This window comes from Eptatretus burgeri, chromosome 14 (assembly GCF_056783735.1).
Source record: "Eptatretus burgeri isolate ZD-2024b chromosome 14, Ebu_testis_v1, whole genome shotgun sequence".
In the NCBI taxonomy this organism is placed as follows: domain Eukaryota; kingdom Metazoa; phylum Chordata; class Myxini; order Myxiniformes; family Myxinidae; genus Eptatretus; species Eptatretus burgeri.
The window spans coordinates 49,130,942-49,154,117 of NC_140974.1; the positions used below are offsets into that span (position 1 = coordinate 49,130,942).

Consider the following 23,176-nt stretch of genomic DNA (forward strand, 5'->3'; position numbering starts at 1 on the left):
ATATATGTATATATATATATATATATATATATATATATATGTATATGTATATATATGTATATATATGTATATATATATATATATATATGTATATGTATATATATGTATATATATATATATATATATATATATATATATTTATATATATATATATGAATATGTATATATATATAAATATATATATATATATATATATATATATATATATATATATATATATATATATGTATATATATATATATATATATATATATATATATATATATATATATATATATATATATATATATATATATATATATATATATGTATACATATACTAGCGATACCCGTGCACATGCACGGGATAGCAGTACAACATAGCTAGTAACAGACAACAGACCGTACACGGGGAATGACAAAAATACGCATTGTGCAAAATGCAAGTGGTACTATGGAACACCAAGAATTCCCAAACATTGTCGGCATGTCCGCTAAGTGCCACAGCAGTTTCATATGGATCGTGTGATGGCGAGCCGAGTGTTTAGTGTGCAAGCTTGGTATTATAATATATATATATATATATATATATATATATATATATATATATATATATATATATTGTTACGGCTGTGGAAATTTGCAATACACCAGAATGGTCCTCAGGTTAGATATATCGATAAGTTCATGTGTAGTTAGTCCCCACCTGTTGTTTAGAGGGAATATGTGTGATTCATCCGGGCTGCGACGCTTTGAGTTAGCCGTTTTTCTTTATCTATCATTATTTTGGACCAATCACCCCCTAACAACCAACCACCACAGCAAACCCCCAACCACCTTCACGTTTCTCCTTCCACAACCATCAACCACACCACCTGTCAACGCCGAACGTCGTGCTGTCCAGGGCCCGTTCGGTGATTGTTGCCAAACGCGTTGAGCCGCGAGTACAAATGGATGCCTTTACGGGAGAGGAAATTGGATCAGGGGAGGTTCACGCCCCCTTTTCCTCCGTCCAATGTGCGAGCGTCGGGCGGTGTGGCGCCACCCCCAAGCGCGATGCATGTGGATTCCTTTTCGGAGGAAATTCGGATCAAGAGAGGCTCACGCCCCTTTTTGCCCGACCAATGGCTGAACATCGGGTGGTGTGGCCCCTCCTCCAAGCGCGTTTTGATCCGGGAATTTACATACACACTCCTCCCCCGGTCGATAAAGACGCGAGCACAAGGCGACTCGCGAGTGCTGGGCTGGCTGGTCGAGTGAAGATGGAGGTCGTGGTGTCTGAGTCGTGTGTTTGCGGGGATCGGATGGTGAAGGGGACGGAGCTCGGAGTTGAGGTCGAGGGACGAGTCGCGGGGTGAAGCAGGGACGCGGAAAAGGGCTCAGGGGCGAGAGTTCATTGGAGTCGGTGCGGTCCCAAGGCCCCGCTAGCGGGAGGGAGCGTCCGCCATTCCCCTCTCTCCACCCCGAGCATCAACAATTTCCCCCATCCGCGCTGAGATAGCGCTGGTAACCCCGTCCGCTCCCCGCCCCAACGGTAGTGTCGACCGACCAACACGTGCCTGCGCAACGCACGCCTAAAGGAGCTCACCGACCACGCCAGGGGCACGGAGTCAGGCACGTTACGCTGACATTGCGGCTCGCCCGCCATCGCGCCACGAGGGCGTGGGTAAGACCCCTTCGGTCTCGTGGACCTGGCCGCTCACCCAGGTCCCACGTACATTTGGTCCACGGACCTGTCTGCCCCCTTGCCTATGAGGGTGGCTTTTATTTGCTTTTTGTGTAAATGTGTGTGTGGTGCCAGTCTTTTAAGTAAACCTGAATAAGTGCTTGTACATTGCTTTATTCGGTGGTAACTCTTTTGCTTGCTTTTACTGTATGACTGTATATACGTGCTTGCTTTCACTGTATGGCTGTAAATACGTGCCTTGTCTGCGTGTGTGATAAACTACTTGCTTGTTGGACTGTTTTCCCGTTTCGTTGCGTCCTTTCCTTCGTTTGAAAGTTCCATCTTGCATCACGTAAGGGATTGGTAGTGGGTGTCGACACCCAATAAATAATCTGAACCGTCGAGGTCGGCGATAACTCCGCTCGGTTATCCCTGCAGCACGGAACGAGCCGCTTAAGCGGTTCGTGTCTGGAGTCGACCTGCGGCGTACAACTCCTCGGTACGCTACCCGCGCAGGTACTTAGGTATATCGACATTCAGCGATTCACCCTATTTCGCGTGGATAGAATGTGGACTGGGTTGTGGTGAGGTTAAACCCCCACCCGTGGCTAGCTCCTTAGCGGTAGTTCCAAGAAGGTCACGACTGAATTGTCCGTTCTGGTGGGCGACGCGTCGCGATTTGAGTTACGTGGCCGATCGCACGCCGGGCGGGCCAGAATTCGTAACAATATATGTATATCTATATATATATATATATATATATATATATATATATATATATATATATATATATATATATATATATATATATATATATATATATATATATATATATATATATATATATATATACACATATTGCGGTTCTGCAAAACCGCATGCCTCCAAGGCAATGGCACCGAGCATACAGTGATCCCCAGGCAGTTATTTTGTTAGTATTTGTGCAGTCAGACCTTTCCCCCATGTCTTATGGGTTAACAGGACGAAGTGCATTGTGTGGGTCTTATAGCTTGGTTTAATTGTATCTCTGTCTGCCATTCAATCCTGCTTTTCATTCCAATCCTTTCCTTTTATCCATGATACAAATCAAAGCAGGCACCGTGCCCAGGCGGCCGCCTGAGAAAATCACAACTATGAGAAACTCTCCACTTACACTGTACAGGATGCGCATGGCATGCCCTTTCATTCGAATCTGCGTGCCAATTTTCAACATATCTCACCTTCAACCTCCGCTCACCAGAAGCACCACCTCGACCACCAACATCTCCCGCACACAGGAAAAATCATCCCGCGCCTCCACACATCTCCGCATCAATGCAATTTGCCACCAAACGAGCGTGTTGTGCAGCCCATGCCACTCGGATCGCGTGGTGCAGGGACAAGTCAAGCATGTTAACAACACCAACCGCAGCTTGCCGGGGGTGCCCTGAACAGGCATGCGGGACCGACACGATCCTCGTCCAGTCACCAGAACACGGTCTGGGAGTTTGGCGAAGGGCTCCGGGCCGCGTTGCGCCGGATGTGCGAATGAGGCCACTTCTGTCCCCAGGAGCCCAGCAAGGCGGGGCCGGGATCCAAAGTAAGGGCACGATTCGGATGATGGCGCATCACTTCGGGTCATCGTCCCACCCTTCACTCGGAGCATATAAAAGGCGGATTGGGAAGCCTCTCTCTCTCTCTCTCTCTCTCTCTCTCTCTCTCTCTCTCTCTCTCTCTCTCTCTCTCTCTCTCTCTCTCTCTCTCTCTCTCTCTCTCTCTCTCTCTCTCTCTCTCTCTCTCTCTCTCTCTCTCTCTCTCTCTCTCTCTCTCTCTCTGTCTCTCTCTCTCTCTCTCTCTCTCTCTCTCTCTCTCCCCACTTCGTCTGCCTGCCTGCCTCGCCGACTTCTCTGCCTGCCTTGCCCACTTTTCCGTCTCTCTCTGCTCTGCACTCTCTTCACTGCACCTCATCTGCCTGTCGCTGCATCTGCACTCAGGGTTGGTGTGCGACAGACATTCTTTCAGACCAGTGCGGAGCACACGTTTCCACAAGTCCCGGCAAAGTGATGAAACAAGAGATAACGTGCCGACTCTTTAGGTGAGATCACTCAAGTGGAGCATCCCCCAAGTGCACTGGGTTGCGCGGTCAGCCAACCATGCCAGGTATTGAGAGGCCGTTAGTTCTCATCTGCTCTCCTTCCTTCTGGCTGACTAATCTTCATCAGGTCTGTGTGTTTGTGTATGTGGCACCAGTCGTAGCATAAATTAAGATCGAAGAAGATATAATGGAAAAAGTCTGCTCTGTGTCTGCTTTTGTAAATTGCTTGCCTTTTGTTGCACCCCACAAATTCCTTGCTATCCCCTGCTGTACATAATGAACCCCATTCACTATGCCACATACCTTTCCTCCCCTGATTGTAAATAAATGCTTTATATAGAAATGTTCCCAGCTTGTTTTGTCTTTTCCTTCATTGGTCCAGCATGGTCTGTATGCTAGCCGAACTGGGACCTTATCCCCCAACGATCTGTTTCCTAGCTTAGCAGTTACGTCATTGGCAGTTATGCATCTGATCCGGTAAGGTTATCCAGTTTGAGCAAGGCGTACTGAGGGCGTGTCCCCTGGTAATTAGATTACATGACCATTTTAGGTAACCGGTTTCCATTAGACGGAGGACTCTAAGTCATGTGGTTGAGTTATTGGCGTTCACGGTCGATTAGCGACCCGCCGCGTCACGGAGTTATCAGTGTGTGACGGTCTGCGATTCCGGAGAGTGGTGGGAACCCGAGATAGCTCCCCCCCCCCCCCCCCACTTTGTGGTCTTCTCGCCCAGACCCCGGGTCCGCAACAATATGTATGTATATATGTATATATATATATATATATATATATATATATATATATATATATATATATATATATATATATATATATACAAATTTTGGTCGTTGTTGACCTCATAAGACTGACCGCTACACCACATGGTCGTGTAAAATGTGGTAAAGTTTCAATTTCCTATGCTGAACTATTTTCATTTTCGATGTACGCTCTTAACAAAATGTAGACATGATGTACGCCATACGTTCAGACGCCACCGATCCCTTAACAATGCATTTCACTTTGTGATCGCAGGGTAATTAACATGACAAAATCCCTCACGTTCACCCTCGATATTGGTTTGAGTGTGAGAGAGGAGGCTGGTGAGGAAGCTTGCCATGTAGCCAAAAGAGCAAACATGCTCAAAGATTACTTTTCACTTGAGTGAGAGTTCACATCACAAGTCAAGATTCATTGGCTTTGCAATGGCTACAATATCAGGTACAACTTGGCCACCTCTAACGAAATGGGCAAGCTGACTCAAGGACCGATTTTTACACAGTTGATATGGAAAAGGCCTTTTTTTTCCAACACACCAGAAACAAGCGTGTCGTTGTTCATGGCTGTGCACAGTGAATGTAACAGCAGGAGGCGCTTCAAGATCATTTTATGCATTCAGCTGCTCCCACTTGCAGGGCTTAGTTAAACAGAGACAATGCACCGCTCCGACTACCATCACTAATGTAGGGCATATTACCATCATAAAATCTCCTCAATGACGAGTCTAAAAAAACAAGTGTTAACCTGTCCGTTCTCTCGTCTGAACCATGCTTATGATGTTGAGTAATTCAGGTTTGAATCTCATATACTACATGTGTAGTGTCCACCCATCCATCCATTGGGACCATACTCTGTACAGAGCGTTGGTGCTGCCGAAGCAGACTTGGCATTCACATTCAAGTATACTGTTGTCCACTCAGTTCTGACCAACGTGTGATATATGTATAAGCTTCACTATGAGCCATAAATCAATCGTCTTGTCCGGTCGTGTTTTCGGTCTTTGACCGAGCAGCCAGATTCCGGTGCTGCTTCAGAACCGGAACTTGACGGCACCATTTAGAGGCCTACCTCGTGGTGGCTTCCCACAAGTCGATGGATCTCTTCCTGCGTCACATTCACCTCGACTTCCAACGTGTTGCTGCACTCACGACACTCGTTTGCCATTTTGTGCAGCTGTGCAAGGTCCGATTCCACGGACTCACGGAGTGACATCTCGAGGCCCAATCTGTAAAACAGGTTGTTCGTATGAATCAATAGACAGATCACAATGGCAATTTCAAGATCCTGTACAACTCGTCATTTGAAATAATATATCATACATGCAATATACAGACCTCTCAGCCTGCTATTACAATCTGTCTAAAGACCCATTCCCAAAGGCTGACGATGTGTGAGCCACCTAGACCCCCAGCGAGGTATAGGGACGGCACCCCGGTGGGCGTCCAACGGATGAAGCCATCAGCCGCTCCTGAACATTGAGGAAGACTTGAAGACGGTGTAATGTCCAGCTGTTCACAGTACTGTATTGTATTACTAAACACATTGTTCTCATTTTAACAGTGTATTCATGATTGCAGTGTACAATTCTGGGAGGCACACGGCATCACGTACAACAAAAACATCACGGCACCATCAAGGACGGTCATGGACAAACTTTGTCTTACAAACATCCTCAAACTGTAACATGTGAAAGACTACTTACCAAAGAAGTTTAAGACATTCCCATTTTGCTGTGTAAAATAGTCATTGTACGACAACATACAGCACTCCACTCATATGAGTGCTGTGTGTTGTCAGCTTTCGTTGCTATCTTTGCCTTCTGAATCATATCTTCTGAGGGTGTCCACTCCCTATGTGGGTCTTCACGATCATCAGAGGTGACAGTATGCCATCGAGGTTCAAGTAGCTCCTGCTCGGGGTGTTGTTCAAAGAAAACCTGGCTTTTAACACATTAATGTGAAAGAAAGGTGAGATTGTGAGACACGGACTGTATTTGTGTGGCACGTGGCCGGATCGTGTGAGCTCAATGGACTGAATATGTACCGGGCATCTGGTGGAGTGCTAGCGGGGATGCTGCATCATGGAGCATGTTCCTCTGAGTCCTGAGAGAAGGCAGGGTGGTCAATTCAGTTATTAAATCTGCAAGTTTAACGTTTCAGATGTCCATTGCAGCTTTTAAGCCTGGTGTTGGCGCAGTGGTTAGGGCAGTGGCTTGGGATCCAAAAGGTCCTGAGTTCAAACCCCGTTGGGCCACTGAATTAATACACCAGGAGGTTGACTCAGCCTGTCATCCTTCCGAGGTCGGGAAAGTGAGTACCAGTATACTGGGCCGGTGTATACCCCGGTTAAAATAGGTGTACCATATCCCTGTGTCGTAAAAGGCGACCAGGGTTGCGTCAGGAAGGGCATCCGGCATAAAACCTGTGCCAAATCACAATGCGGATCATACGGATGATCCGCTGTGGCGATCCCTAACGGGAGCAACCGAATAAAGAAGAAGATGTCCATTGCAGCTTTTGCTTCTGGGGCAGTATCTACTATCTCGGGCTGTACCTTCCAGTTTGAGTTTGTACATATAAATATATAAATATATATAGTTGCGGTTCTGGAAACCGCATCCCTCCAACACCAATGGCAGCCAACATTCAGTGGTCCCCAGACAGTTATTTCATTAATGTACGTTCAGATAGTCCCTTCCTTCTTGTCTCATGGGTCAAACGGGACAGTGCGTTGTGTAAATGTCACAGTTCGGTCTGATTAAATCTCTGAAGTCAGGTCAGGTTCGATCTGTGGCCTGCTACAGGTACCATGTAAACCTGTACTAACCTGTTCCATGGTCGGGTTGCCGGCGACTAAACCGTCTCCCCCACCAGGTTTTCTGGTGAGGAGGGTGTTTGGATATGGACACCCAGCAGGATTAAAAACAAAACCTGTCAAAGGGCGGAGGAGCTCCTTGTGAGCCAACGGCCATCCATATCTAGTGCCCAACTGTGTCTGCGTATGTCCTCCTGCAGTTGGGTTACTTCTTATTAGGAGGTTGGTGGCAGGATTTGCACTCCGGCCACCGTAAAACGCTTCATTCCGCAAAACGCAAAAACGCAAAAAAATCTGAAAACCCACACCGTGGGAGTACCTCCTGTGCAGCTTCCCTTCGCAGGGCAGCTCACCGGATGACGGGATTGGGGCAAAGCCTTTGGGACCCCCAATCTTTGATAGGAGGGAAACCACGGGGTAACATCCCTGGGTCAGATTGCGGGAGAGTGTGTCGGAGTGGTGCTGAGGTGTCGTCCACCAGACGGCGGTCTCCTTGGGTTAACCTGAGGCAGTCCCTTCGGGTGGGTGCCTGGAATGTCCTATCCCTAAGAGAGGATGATCACCTGTCTCTGTTATCATCTGAGCTCAAGCGTTTGGACATCGGGATTGCAGCTCTCTCTGAGGTTCGGAGACCGGATTGCGGTGAGATAATGGTGGGTGGTTACACCTACTATTGGTCTGGTCGCCCTGATGGTTACCATACCCAAGGAGTTGCTGTAGCTGTGTCCAATAAGCTGACCCCAATGATAATTGAGGTAACACCGGTCAACGAGCGTATTATGAGATTAAGGATTCGTCACTCCTTAGGTGTCATTTCCCTGGTCTCTATTTATGCTCCGACTGAGGCGAGTGATCTCACCGTGAAGGATGCATTCTACGCCACACTCGAGTCTGTGGTTAATCAGTGCCCCAGACGAGATACACTTCTAGTCTTGGGGGATTTCAATGCATCGACTGGAACTGATAGGGATGGTTATGAGGTGTGTGTTGGTCCCCATGGGTCAGGAACTATGAACCAGAATAGCACTAAGTTCCTTTACTTTGCAAGAAGTCATGGACTTAGGGTGGCTGGTTCATGGTTTCAGCGCCCACAAGCTCATCGCTGGACTTGGTATTCCAACGCTGGCGGTGTGGCAAAGGAGATTGACCATGTCCTCATTGACGGTCGTTGGAGGATGATCCAGAACTGCAGGGTCTACCGGAGTGCTCAGTTCCTCAATACTGACCACAGGCTTGTTGTAGCAACTCTAAAGCTGCACCTTAAATCCTGGAGAATGGTACCATCCCAGCCAAGGCTGGATGTTGGCAAGCTCAGGGATGAGAGAGTAGCTGAGGAGTTTGCGAACAGGCTGAGTGGACACTTGGGGGGTCTGGGTGCTTTGGGGGGTCCTGAAGAGTTGTGGAGCACCTTCAAGACCACCGTCCTTAATGTTGCCGGTGGATGCCTTGGAGTTCACCGCAGGACAAAGAAGAATTTTGTCTCTCAAGGGACACTGGATACCATTGACCAGAGTCGCAGGGCCAGGCTGAATGGCAGAGCTGAGCTGTTCAGGGAGCTGAGGCGTAAAACTGTACTTGCACTGAGGGTGGACAAGGAGGCCTATGTGCGAGGAATCTGTGAGGGGGTAGAGCATCACCTGTGGACAGGTGATTCTCGTCCTGCTTACAGGGGAATTTGCGCTTTACGTTCATCCAAGCCCATCCCTCGGAGCACTGCAGTTCGAGCAGAGAGTGGTAGGCTCTTGACAGAGGAGTCTGAAGTGAAGGCCCGCTGGGCCGGTTACTTTGAGCGGTTGTACCAGGCTGATCCCCCAGCTGTCGAGTTGGACGTCAAGGGTGTTACAATCCCTGTTGCCGACCCTCGAATCAACTGTGGTCCACCATCGCTTGTGGAAACACGGGCTGCGGTGAACCAGTTGAAACGGGGCAAAGCTCCAGGGATCTGTGGCATCCATGCTGAACTTCTCAAGGCTGGTGGAAATGCTGCACTCGTGTCGTTGCATGCAGTTTTGTGCTCTGCCTGGAACACAGGCATCATCCCAACTGACTGGAAGAGGGGCCTTGTTGTCCCTCTCTGGAAAGGGAAGGGTGATCGCCAAGACTGCAACAACTACCGAGGGGTGACGCTGCTCTCAGTGCTGGGCAAGGTCTTTGCTCGGATAATTCTTGATAGGGTTCGCCACCATCTGCTTGAGCACCAGCATCCAGAGCAGTCAGGCTTTACACCAAAGGGTTCAACGATTGACCGTATCCTTGCACTTCGTGTCCTCACCGAACGCAGATGAGAGTTTCGGCAGGGGCTGCTTGCAGCCTATGTTGATCTCTGTAAAGCGTTCGATTCAGTGAATCGGGATGTCCTCTGGAGGATTCTTGGTCTTCGTGGGGTGCCACCGAAACTGATCGATCTGATGTCTGAACTCTACTCTGGTACTGAGAGTGCTGTGAAGTGTGGTGGTACCATCTCTGACTTATTTCCAGTTGTTACTGGAGTTCATCAGGGATGTGTACTTGCCCCCACACTTTTCAGCACTTGTATGGACTGGATTTTTGGGAGGATGTCGGAGAGATCAAGTTGCGGTGCATCGTTTGGCAATGTCAAGATCTCGGACCTTGATTTTGCAGATGATGCAGTCATCTTTGCGGAGACTTTAGACATCCTCTTGGGGGTCCTCGAGGTGCTGAATGAGGAGTCGGAGCCATTGGGATTACGGATTTCTTGGGTCAAAACTAAGATCCAGGCTTTTGGTGACATCTTGGATGCTGCTGTCCTGTCTGTGTCTGTTTGTGGTGAGGATGTTGAGGTCGTGGAGAGATTCACTTACCTTGGCAGTGATATTCATGTCTCCGCAGGTTGTGAGCCGGAGGTCAATAGACGTCTGGGTCGGGCCTGGGGAGTCATGGATTCACTGGATCATGGGGTGTGGTGCTGCCGGTACCTGTGCGGGAGGACGAAAGTCCGAGTCTTCATGTCCTTGGTACTTCCAGTCTTGCTCTATGGGTGCGAGACTTGGACTTTGACCAAGGATCTGAGACGGAGACTTAATTCCTTTGGTACCAGGTCTCTTCGGAGAATCCTTGGCTATCGCTGGTCGGATTTTGTGTCCAACGAGCGGTTGCTGTGAGAGACTCGGATGAGATTTGTTACCTGCATAGTCTGTGAGCGTCAGCTGCGGCTATATGGACATGTGGCTCGTTTTCCTGATGCTGATCCTGCTCACCAGATTCTCTCAGCGAGGGAGTCTCATGAGTGGAGGAGGCCAGTGGGCCGACCACGTGCCTCATGGTTGCAGCAGGTTGACCATCATCTCAAGGAGATGGGGATGGGCCTGGCATCTGGAGACTAATTATATTCTATCTTTTCCCTTGGTTCCTGACACAGATCGGGGCTGGCGCTGCGCACACCACCGCTTTTGATGAATGACCGCATGCTTGATGGCGGCGGACCCGGGCATAGCCCCGGGGTAATTTATTATTGCACACGGAGCGGGGCGCGAGTGGCACACATCTTGTTCGGGTCTGCGCATGTGTTACCATAGCATCTTACCGTCGGTCTTCGCTGACCACCGCGGCCGCGGTTGTCTCCCACGGACAGCGAACATCCTTTCGCCTATCCGCCCGGCGAGGCTGCAGCCAGGCAGAGGTGCGCTGTACGGCTTGGGCCGCATGGCTTACAGGCAGGCAGCTTACAGGCAGGCAGGCAGGCAGCTTACAGGCACATTGACTGGTGCTGACCACCGGTCGCCGTGGATGGCCCAGGTGTTCGGTGCAGGGCGATTCGTGTCACTGTGCTCAGAGCGAGAAGATTCCGCAGCTTGGAACCATCTGTCCTTCCTTCACGCCTGTCGGGCGCACCTCATTTCTCTGGATCGATGCGAGCTGCTTGAAGTGCCACGAAGCAGGAGACGATGCGCCAAATGTCAGGGAGGTATCGCCCAGCGGAGCATCCTCCCAAAACGTATTTGTGGTGTGGTCGGTCAATCGTGCAAGGTATTGAGAGATCGTTAGCCTCATCTCCTCTCCTCTCTCTTGTCATTAACTCCTCTTCATCGGGATGTGTGTGCGTGTGTGTGTGGTTGTGTGTGTGCGTGTGCGTGTGCGTGTGCGTGTGCGTGTGTGTGTGTGTGTGTGTGTCATGGCGCCTGTTCTCGCTTAAGTTAAGAGTGTACAAGAATTATATCGGGATAAGTCTGCTCTGTGTCTGCTTTTGCAAGTTGCTTGTATTATTGTCGCACCACACTTTTCTTCCTATCCATAATCACAAACAATAAAATCTATTCACTGTGCTACATATCTTTCCTCGCCTGCCTGTTAATACATTATTTGCAGAAATGTTCCGAGCTCGTTTGTGTCTTTTCTTTCATTGATCCAGCATGGTCCGTATCCTAACCGAGCCGGGACTTTTTTCCCTCTGATCGGTTCCTCTTCGCCGGTACATCCTTGGCAGTGTCACTCGGCTGCATCTGATCCGGTAAGGTGATCCGGTTCTGACAAGGCATACAGAGGGCGTGTCCCTCGGTAATTAGATCTTGTGGTTATTTTTCTAGATCACCAGATAAACTAGACGGAGGATCCTAGGTCACGTGGTTGAGTTGTTGGTATTCACGGTCGGTTAGCGACCTGCCACATCATGGAATTATCCATGTGCGATGGCCTGCAATTCCGGGGAGTTTGGTGGGAACCCAAGATAGCCCCCCTCCCCCCCTTCCCACTTACAAAGCACGTAGAGGTCTGTAATTTTTATCATAGGCACACTTCAACTGTGAAAGAAGGAATCTAAAACAAAAATCCTGAAAATCACATTGTATGATTTTAAAATAATTCATTTGCATTTTATTGCATGAAATAAGTATTTGATCACCTACTAACTAGTAAGAATTCCGGCTCTCACAGACCTGTTAGTTTTGTCTTTAAGAAGCCCTCCCATTCTCCACTCATTACCTGTATTAACTGCACCTGTTTCAACTCGTTATCTGCATAAAAGACAGCTGTCCACATTCAATCAATCAAACTCCAACCTCTCCACAATGGGCAAGACCAGAGAGCTGTCGAAGGACATCAGGGACAAAATTGTAGACTTGCACAAGGCTGAGATGGGCTACAGGACAATAGGCAAGCAGCTTGGTGAGAAGGCAACAACTGTTGGCGCAATTATTAGAAAATGAAAGAAGTTCAAGATAACAGTCAATCTCCCTCGGTCTGGGGCTCCATGCAAGATCTCACCTCGTGGAGCCTTAATGATCATGAGAAAGGTGAGGGATCAGCCCAGAACGACACGGCAGGACCTGGTCAATGACCTGAAGAGAGCTGGGACCACAGTATCAAAATTAACCATCAGTAACACACTACGCTGTCATGGATTAAAATCCTGCAGCGCATGAAAGGTCCCTCTGCTCAAGCCAGCGCATGTCCAGGCTTGTCTGAAGTTTGCCAATGACCATCTGGATGATCCAGTGGAGGAATGGGAGAAGGTCATGTGGACTGATGAGACCAAAATAGAGCTTTTTGGTTTAAACTCCACTCGCCGTGTTTGGAGGAAGAAGAAGGATGAGTACAACCCTAAGAACACCATCCCAACCGTGAAGCATGGAGGTGGAAACATCATTATTTGGGGATGCTTTTCTGCAAAGGGGACAGGACGACTGCACTGTATTGAGGGGAGGATGGATGGGGCCATGTATCACGAGATCTTGGCCAACAACCTCCTTCCCTCAACAAGAGCATTTTCGATGGGGCGTGGCTGGGTCTTCCAGCATGACAACGACCCGAAACACACAGCCATGGCAACAAAGGAGTGGCTCCGTAAGAAGCATCTCATGGTCCTGGAGTGGCCTCGCCAGTCTACAGAGCTGAACCCAATGGAAAATCTTTGGAGGGAGCTGAAAGTCTGTGTTACCTAGTGACAGCCCAAAACCTGAAGGATCTGGAGAAGATCTGTATGCAGGAGTGGGCCAAAATCCCTGCTGCAGTCTGTGCAAACCTGGTTAAGAACTACAGGAAAGGTCTGATCTCTGTAATTGCAAACAAAGGTTTCTGTACCAAATATTAAATTCTGTTTGTCTGATGTATCAAATACTTATTTCAAGCAATAAAATGCAAATTAATTATTTAAAAATCATACAATGTGATTTTCAGGATTTTTATTTTAGATTCAGTCTTTCACAGTTGAAGTGTACCTATGATAAAAATTACAGACCTCTATGTGCTTTGTAAGTGGGAAAACCTGCAAAATCGGCAGTGTATCAAATACTTGTTCTTCCCACTGTATATATATATATATATATATATATATATATATATATATATATATATATATATATATATATATATATATATATATATATATATATATATATATATATATATATATATATATATATATATAAATATAACGACAAGCAAACGTGAATAAAAATTTTAATATTCATATTTTTGTGCGACAATGTTATTTTGCTTCCAGGCCAGGTTTTGTTTCACGACATTCCATTCACAGATCCAATGTTTCTGATGAAATGTCATTCTCTCTCTCAAGTGCAGCCTGTGGCTGCTGGTTGCATCATTGGTTGGGACATGGCGATGCCGCTGATGCAGTGTCCCCCTTACCCATACACTGATGCTCATTTTGCCGACCTCAGAAGGATGACAGGCTGAGCCAACTTCCTGGTGTATTTTGATTCAGCGGCCAATAGGGCTTGAACTCAGGACCATCGGATCCCAAGCCGCCACCCTAACCACGAAGCCAACACCAGGCTTTATGAAATGTCATTAAGATGGCATGACATTCACCTTAAGACTCTAACTTGAACTTTCCTGCATTTTAAGGCAAGAAATCACAAGAATGTGGAAAAAAAAAACATTTCTGGCAGGAAGCAGTCCCCGGAAGAGGGTGTCCTTCCTTCTGATACCTCTGTGTTGAATGGTCCACAGTCCCTGCAACATATACATATCTAACTGCACTCACCTTTTCTTTACCTATTGAATCATTTCATCTTAAACCTAAAAAATCCTTTGGAATTATTGATTTACATCATATGAGTGAAATGTGTCACTTAGAATGTTCAATAATATTATGTGGTGTCATCCCAACAGCAATTAGCCCTACCCCTCCTCTTTGTCATTTGGCTGCTGACCATAGGTACAGTCAGGTCAGGTCAGTTATGGGAGCATGTGCTGGAGCAGCACGTTGCGTCTGGTGTGGGAGCATCAACTGTGCTAATGTATTCCATGACCTTGCTGATGATTGGAAGTAAGCTTATAAGTCTGTCATGAAGGTGATCAGTTCTTGCACCTTTTTTATGTAATACAGTGATGTTGGCTGATTTCCAAGCATATTGAAGATGACCTTGGGCAAATTATAGGGTGAAAAGGGCAGAGAGTGGATGTGAAAGAGCAGCAGAGCAGGTTTTTAGAACATGTGGACTGATGCTGTCTGGTCCAGTAGCACAGAGTCGAGGGTTGAGAGAACCTTCTCCACCTTCTCAGGTGCAAAAGACACAGAGTCCAGGAACAGTTGGGTATGATGGAGAAGGATAAACACCAAGAGTGAGGGGTTGGGGACACAAGATTTGGAAGCAAACACAGAATTGGGGCGCTTAGCCATCTCACAAGTGGAGTCAGCTCTGGTGCCATTTGAGGAGATGGAAGGGGAGCATACACAAGAGACAGACTTAACAAGGTATCAATAGGTTTTAGAGGAGGGAAACAATTTGAAAGTCCAATCGTGAGGTTGGACAGATGTTGTTTCCTCTCTCCTGAGAGTGGACACACACTTGTCGAGGACTTTTTGGAATGTACTGAGATTGTATTTGGTCATAATGGCATTTTCGATAGAGAAGGCAAGTTGATTCAGAGAAACCGCCTCACCACATGATTCAGTGTATGATGGGAAGGAAGAAAGGTAGGTTAATTGATGGTGAGATGGGATAAATCTGTGCATGAGAGGAGGTTTCGGTGGAAGAATTCCCAAGCTGAGTTAATGTCAGGGGCCGTAGATATGAGAGTCCAGTCCTGAAGGGATGGCTGCCTGAGTGAACTGCCAGATTTGCCAGCATTGAGGCACCTCTCTGTGAATAACGAGAGACATGTTGACATCCACAAGCATATGATCAGATGAACCAACTGGAACAACCAACCAACAGAGGAAGAGCAGGAGACATTTGCAGGAAAGTTAGTTATCCCCAAGTCCAGAAGGGACGATTTGCCATTGGGGAAAATCTGGGTTGGAACATTTACAGATTGATTTAGTCCCACGGAGTCACAGAGGCCCTTTGCTGAAATGCCTTGGCTGGTGAGAGAGGTACCAACTCCCAGCCAATTTACATGGTGACAATTGAAATCACCACAAATGAGGAAGAGAGAGAATTGGGATGAGTGGATAAAAGTTTGTCCATGTTGTCTGAGAGAGATGTAGATGGAGTCGTCACTGTTTGAAAGCTGTACAGCACACAGGCAAACTAATTTAGAAGTGCGAGCAGAGGGGAAGTCACAGCCAGAGGTACTTCTGGGGGTTGGGAGGTGTAAGATCAGTACAAGGGCAGTGAGAAATTGACTTATTGAAGTGAAGTGAAACTACAAGCCTTCCTCCTTCCAAATTTCCAGTTTTTCCCTCCTGGGAGTTTCCTTCTGTATCCATCTTGTCCACCCCATGCATCCTCTCCCACCTCCATTCCTCCCCACACCCATTGTTTGTCCATGTCTGCCTTTATATTGGCCTTCAACTCTGCTGTTGGTGTTTCCTCCCTCTCTGCTGTTCCTTTTTCCTGTTGCATCCTAATCCATTCAGGGCTCTTCCATGAGCCTCGACCACATATACCAAAAAAGAAAAGTTCAGTTTGAGTACGAAGTGGATGCGGACGGGCTTGGCATTTTAAGATGCTTTCTGGTCTAATATTTGTTACATTAACAGGTTGGTTGGCCCATTTGGCGTTTCTCTCTGAACCAATGGCTTATGATGTCAGAGACCTAGGTTCAAATCGCATGGCATGTTGGAGAACCCAGGTTCATTCTCCCACATACCAAATTTATTCCTCCATTGTTGACTGAAGTCCTTGTAATTCACATCACAGCACATTGATGTCTAACATCTTTATCCTGCACATGGTATATTTGTTGAAGCTCCAACCTGAACTGTAGAATCCTGTATTAAAATAAATAAAGTATAAAGGTAATGAATAAGAATACATGTCTGGTCTCTCGATTTCAGTTTAGTGCGAGATTAAAAACTGAAGAGCATTCCATTCCTCTTTTTCCAATTTCCTTTGATGATTGATTCCCTGAGATAATGTGCTTACGGACCCCTCTACCCACCCCTCATCGGTTAAAAAGAAAAAAAAGTTGATGCAACAACCAATCATTGTTCGTGCTTACTTGACTTCAAAATCCTCCGCAGCGAGTCTTGCATTTTCCATCTCCAGCATGAGGCGCGTGTTGTCCACTTTGGCACACTCAATCTGTACTCAGAAAATCGGAAAAAGACACACACACACACACACACACACACACACACACACACACACACACACACACACACACACACACACACACACACACACACACACACACACACACACACACACACACACACACACACACACACAGTACTTAGCTTTGATGTTTATGATTATTAATTGTTTGTGCATACAAAGTGAAAAGCAGAGAAGTGTTTTTCAACACTGAATCCTTCATTCCTCTCTACAACAGAGATCACATCTATTCCACTTTCTTTGATGTCATTTAATAATAATTTGTAGAGGAGCTTCTGGGGAGGAGCTTCTGCTCCACCCTGATAAGGGTCAGGCCCATAATGCGTGTCCATGGATGTTCCCTTGATGCGTACGGGGTGGACTGATTTATAAAATTGAGAACTTAATTCTCTTCCTGGTATTGGCTGCAGTACGATCCTACTGCGAAGCCGGAGGCTGTAGTTCTGCTTAGCTCATGCCTCAAGACAGAGCCGACGCAACTATTCAGCTAGCAGAGCCTTTATAAAATTGCAATTGTTCCTGGCCACCTCCACAACTGGTTTGTGTACCCCAGACAGGTTAATGTGTGGATGGTCAGGAAGCATACAGCAATAGGCAGGTGAGGCACTTGCTTCCTGGTACCCACTACAGTGATGGAGGTCTGATATCTTTCTCTCTGTCTCTCTCTCCATGTATATACTCCATCAAGCTGTGGATGAAGGCAAGACCTTCATTTTCAGCTTGATGGAGTACTGCTCTCCTCTCTGGACTGGCTCCCCTGCCTCACATCTTGCTCAGCTTGACGCTGTGGAAACCAAGGCCTTCAAGATCATTGAAATCTCCCACACTGAAGCTGAGTAAATGGGCTTATGACTTCACCATGGTCGACAGGTCGGTGGTTTCTCTGTTTTCTTCCAACTCTTTTCTGGTCTTACACACCCTGCTCTTTCCATGCTTTGTCCCCCCCCCCCCCCAGGTGTCTGCAGAGCTCCCACAGCCCACCATCAACTCCCTTCTGGTGAAACTACCTAAATCCTGAATCATTGTTCACCTCCACTCATTCGTTTCTCTTTTTTTCCTGCATGTGGAATCAACTTCCACATCCTCCTATTCTTTCCTCCTTGTCTTCAAGACAGCTGTTCACCACCATCTCAGATAGTCTCCAATCCAAAACCATGATCTTTTCTACCCTCGTTAACCCCACCCAAATCCCTCCAAATTTTCCAGTTTTTCTTCCTTGGAGTTTCCTTTCCATGCATGTGTTTTGCATCCTGTTTTTGTCTGTTACATCCTAATCCGTTCAGTGTGCTAGAATCTAGATCTTCCACGAACCTCCACTGTATTGAAAAACAAAGGGAGAAGAAGAAGAAGAAATACCTCTGTATCAAACACCCTGGTTGTAACAAACATTCAAAAGATGTATTCATTGGTGCAAAATGTCCCCGTGTTAATGATAAGTTGTTGTATTGGAAAACCCAGATTATAAAGAAAGATTTGCTTTGGCCTGGCAAGTTGAACACAGACACAAGGCACGCTTTGTCCAGTGCATTTGAATATCCACAAAATACAGAGATTTCCAAAATGAAATACCAAAGACATGGAAAGAAACAATAATATTTTTTGTTGTCAGCATTTTTGCATCACAAGAGTGGTGAAATGCACCGCCAAGCAAAATACATTGTGAACCAAGGAAGAGGCACCTCTTATTGTTGCTAAACAACCACTTAATGCACAAACCCCACCTCTAAAATACAGTATGAAGCTGATATATATATATATATATATATATATATATATATATATATATATATATATATATATATATATATATTACCTCTGCATGTAGGATACACTCCAATATCTGCTTGGAGTCTTCAAGGTAGGTCTAGGAGTATGCGCCGGAGCAGCGTGTCGCTGCATCCATTTCCCGCTGGTACTCCAGAGGCCCCGGTCTGGCTATCCCCCAGGTAGATACCTGGCCCATCCCCATCTCCTTGAGATGCTGATCAACTTTCTGCAAGCACGAGGCACGTGGTCGGCCCATTGACCCTCCTCCACTCATGAGGTTCCCTCGCTGAGAGAATCTGGTGAGCAGGATCAGCGTCAGGAAAACGAGCCACATGTCCATACAGCCACAACTAATGGTCAAGGACTATGCAGATAACAAATCTCATTTGAGTCTCTCTCAGCAACCGCTCAGTGGACACAATGTCCGACCAGCAATCTCCAAGGATTCTCCGAAGAGACCTGGTACCATAGGAATTAAGTCTCCATCTCAGATCGCTAGTCAAAGTTCAAGTCTCACATCCGTAGAGCAAGAATGGAAGCACCGAGGACCTGAAGACTCGGAATTTCATCCTTCTGCACAGGTACTGACAGCGTCACACCCCATTATCCAGTGAATCCATGACTCCCCAGGCCCGACGCAGACATCTATTGACCTCAGGCTCATAGCCAGCAGAGACGTGAATATCACTGCCAAGGTAAGTGAATCTCTCCATGACGTCAACATCCTCACCACAAACAGGAACAGACAAGATAGCAGCATCCAAGATGTCATTGAAAGCCTGGATCTTAGTTTTGACCCAGGAAACCTGTAATCCCAGGGGCGCTGATTCATCATTCTGCAGCTCGAGGACTCCCAAAAGGATATCCAGAGTCTCCGCAAAGATGACTGTGTCATCTGTGAAAACAACGTCAGAATTCTTGACATTCCCAAACGATGCACAGCAGATTGATTTCTCTGATATTCTCCCCAGAATTCAGTCCACACAAGCACGGAAAAGTGTGGGGCCAGTGTACACCCCTCAAGAACTCCAGTAACAAATGGAAATAAGTCAGAGATGGTATCACCACATGTCACAGCACTCAGTACCAGAGAATAGTTCAGACATCAGATCGATCAGTTTCGGTGCCACCCTATGAAGACCACAAATCCTCCAGAGAGCATCCTGATTTACTGAATCAAATGCTTTCCAGAGATCAAGATAGGCTGCAAGTAGCCCTGCTGAAACTCTCATCTGCATTGAGTGAGGACCTGAAGGGCAAGGAATCAGTCAATCGTTAACCTCTTTGGTGTAAAGCCTGATTGCTCTGGGTGCTGGTGCTCAAGCACATGGTGGCAAACCCTCTCAAGAATTATCTGAGCAAAGAACTTGCCTGGCACTGAGAGCAGATTCACCCCTCAGAAGTTGCTGCACTCCTGGCTATCACCCATCCCTTTACAGAGAGGACAACAAGGCCCCTCTTCCAGCAAGTTGGGATGATGCCTATGTTCCTGGCAGAGCACAGAACTGCATGCAATGACAGGAGTACAGCATTTCTACCAGCCATGAGAAGTTCAGCATGGACGCCACAGATCCCAGGAGCTTCACCCCATTTCAACCGGTTCACCGCAGCCCGTGTTTTCACAAAAGAAAGTGGATCACAGGTGATCGTATGGTCAGCAATGGGGAAAGATACATCCCGAACATCCAACTCAACAGCGAGTAGATCAGCCTGGTACAGCCGCTAAAAGTAACCGGTCCAGTGGGTTTTCACTTCAGACTCCTCTGTCAAGATCCCACCACCCTCCACTCAAACTGCAGTATACTGAGGGATGGGCTTGGAGGAATGCAATGGGCAAATTGCCCTGTAAGCAGGATGAGAATCACTTGACCACAGGTGATGCTCCACCCCCTCTCGGATTCCTCGCACAAAGGCCTCCTTGTACACCCTCAGCACACGTTCAGTTTTATGCTTCAACTCCCTGAACTGCTCAGCTCCGACATTAGGCCTGGCCCTGTGAATCTGGTCAATGGTATCCAGTGTCACATTTTTTGGTGGGGAACAGACTCTGTGCAGAGCGTTGGTGCTGCTAGAGCAGTTTCCTTGGCTATTGGGAACAATCCTGGATGGGTCACCACTTCGACACAGGATACCAGCAAGCTGGCACTCATTTTGCCGACCTCAGAAGGATGACAGGCAGAGTCAACCTCACCTAGTATTAATTCAACAGCCAAGTGGGATTTGAACTGAGGATCCTTGGATCCCAACTCACCACCATAACATTAAGCCAACACCATGCAGGGTGTCACTTGAGATACAAAATTCTTCTTTGCCCTATGGTGTGTTCCAAGACATCCACCGGCAACATCAAGGATGGTGGTCTTGAAGGCACTCTCCATCTCTTCAGGATTTCCCAAAGCACCCAGACCATGCTCCAAATCTCCACTTCACAAACTCCTCAAGTGCCCTCTCATTCTTGAACTTGCCAACATCCAGGCTCGGCTGGGGTGGTACTATTCTCCCTGATTTAAGGTGTAACTTCACAGTTGCTACCACAAGCCTGTGTTCAGTATTGAGGAACTGAGCACACCGGTCGACCCTGCAGTCCTGGATCATCCTCCAGTGACAATCAACGATCATGTGGTCAATCTCCTTTGCCACACCACCAGCGTTGGAATACCAAGTCCAGCGATGAGCCTGTGGGTACTGAAACCATGAACAAGCCACCCGAATTCCATGACTTCTTGCAAAATCGTATAATAACCATCCCCATCAGTTCCGTTCGATGCAGTGAAATCCCCCAAGACGAGAAGAGTATCTCGCTTGTGGCACTCATCAACCACAGACTTGAGTATGGCATCGAATGCATCCTTCTCGGTGAGATCACTCACCTCAGTTGGAACATATACAGAGACCAGGGAAACAACACCCAAGGAGTGACAAATCCTTAGTCTCATAATACACTTGTTGACCGGTGTTACCTCAATTATCATTAGAATAAGTTTATTGGACACAACTACAGCAATTCCTTCAGCATGGTAACCATCTGAGTGACCAGACCATTAGTAAGTGGAACCACCTGCCATGATCTCGCTACTATCCGGTCTCCAAACCTCAGAGAGTGCTGCAATACCATTGTTCAAACTCTTGAGCTCAGATAACAGAGAGAGGTGATCATCCTCTTTCATTTGTAGGACATTCCAAGCACCCACCCAAAGGGACTGCCTCAGGTTAATCAAAGGAGACCACTGTCTGGTGGATGACACCTCAGCACCACCCCCAACACACATGACCACAATATGACCTGGAAGGTTACCCTGTGGTTTTCCTCCTGTCATCAAAGAGTGGGGGTCCCAAAGGCTTTGCTTTTACAATTTTCTTGTCTTTTGCAAAGTGAAGGGTTTTACGGTGGCCGGAGTGCAAATCCTGCCACAACTTCCTAAAATATGTCACCCAACTGCAGCAGGACATCTGCAGATACAGTTGGGCACGAGATTGGATGACCGTTGGCTCACAAGGAGCTCCTCCTCCCTTTGACAGGTTTTGTTTTTAATCCTGCTGGGTGTCCATATTGATACACCCTCCTCATCAGAAAACCTGGTGGGGGAGATGGTTTAGTCACCGACAACCCGACCATGAAAGAGGTTAGTACAGGTTTCCATGGTCCCTGTAGCAAGTCACAGATCTGATCTGGCCTGACCTGACTATCATCTTAAGCCGCCTGTATACATGTATAGTTTTTTTGCACGATCCCAGGCTCATAGTGGAGTTGTCATGCACATATCTCACACACATGGACATACAGACAAATACACGAGACACAACACAGGACTGTTAGACTAGACATACACAGCCACTGAGCTTTGGTGACATTTTCAGGGCACTTGAGGTACCAGCGATGTTGTGACAATGATGCCGCCTTTCTCAGTCCAGACACCATTTTTGTCGTGGGTATGAGGAAGCAAATGTCACATTAGCTATTGTTGCATGCATCCTGACCAACAGAAAATGCCTGCCACACATTAACCTGTTTGTGCTACCCAAAATAGTTCTGGCAGCAGCCAGGAAATTTGAATTTAAAAAAGGTTCTAAACAGTTGTGTCGGCTTGCATATTAGGCAGGAGGTTAGAACAGCTACAACCCCTTACATCTCCAAAGGATTGCACTGCAGCCAATAATGGGAAAATAATTCAATTGTCAATTTTGTTCCGGCTTGTTGACCATGGACATGTGTTTCTGGCTTGTTGACCCTCATGCAGTACAATCCTCCAGATATGTGGGGTGCTAGAGCTTTGCTCAGTCCATGCCTAATAGGCAGAGTCGATGCAACTGTTTGGCCTGAAGAGCACTATACATATGTATGTATAAATATATATATATATATATATATATATGTATATATGTATATATGTATATATGTATATATGTATATATATATATATATATATATATATATATATATATATGTATATATGTATATATATATATATATATATATATATATATATATATATATATATATATATTACCATATCCCTGTGTCTTAAGAGGCGACCAGGGTTGCGTCAGGAAGGGCATCCGGCGTAAAACGTGCCAAATCACTATGCGGATCATGCGGATGATCCGCTGTGGCGACCCCGA

The 23,176-nt window shown here is 46.7% G+C and overlaps 1 protein-coding gene across 3 annotated transcripts in view; it reads right to left on the bottom strand.

Moving 5' to 3' along the window:
* The window catches only part of LOC147013142 (keratin, type I cytoskeletal 18-like), a 42,034-nt gene extending 24,282 nt beyond the window's left edge, over nucleotides 1-17,752 (bottom strand). The window contains exons 1-2 of one of the 3 annotated variants that reach the window (XM_085853443.1): nucleotides 16,674-17,752; nucleotides 5,565-5,721 (exon numbers count right to left, since the gene is read on the bottom strand). In XM_085853443.1, the coding sequence (XP_085709569.1) occupies nucleotides 5,565-5,721; nucleotides 16,674-16,723 (207 nt within the window). In that variant the 5' untranslated portion in view covers nucleotides 16,724-17,752. Of the gene's footprint in view, nucleotides 1-5,564; nucleotides 5,722-5,830; nucleotides 5,969-6,198; nucleotides 6,383-16,673 lie in introns of those variants that run through there. The other 2 variants (XM_085853446.1, XM_085853445.1) reach the window with 2 other exon arrangements.
* Between the last annotated feature and the right edge of the window lie 5,424 nt (nucleotides 17,753-23,176).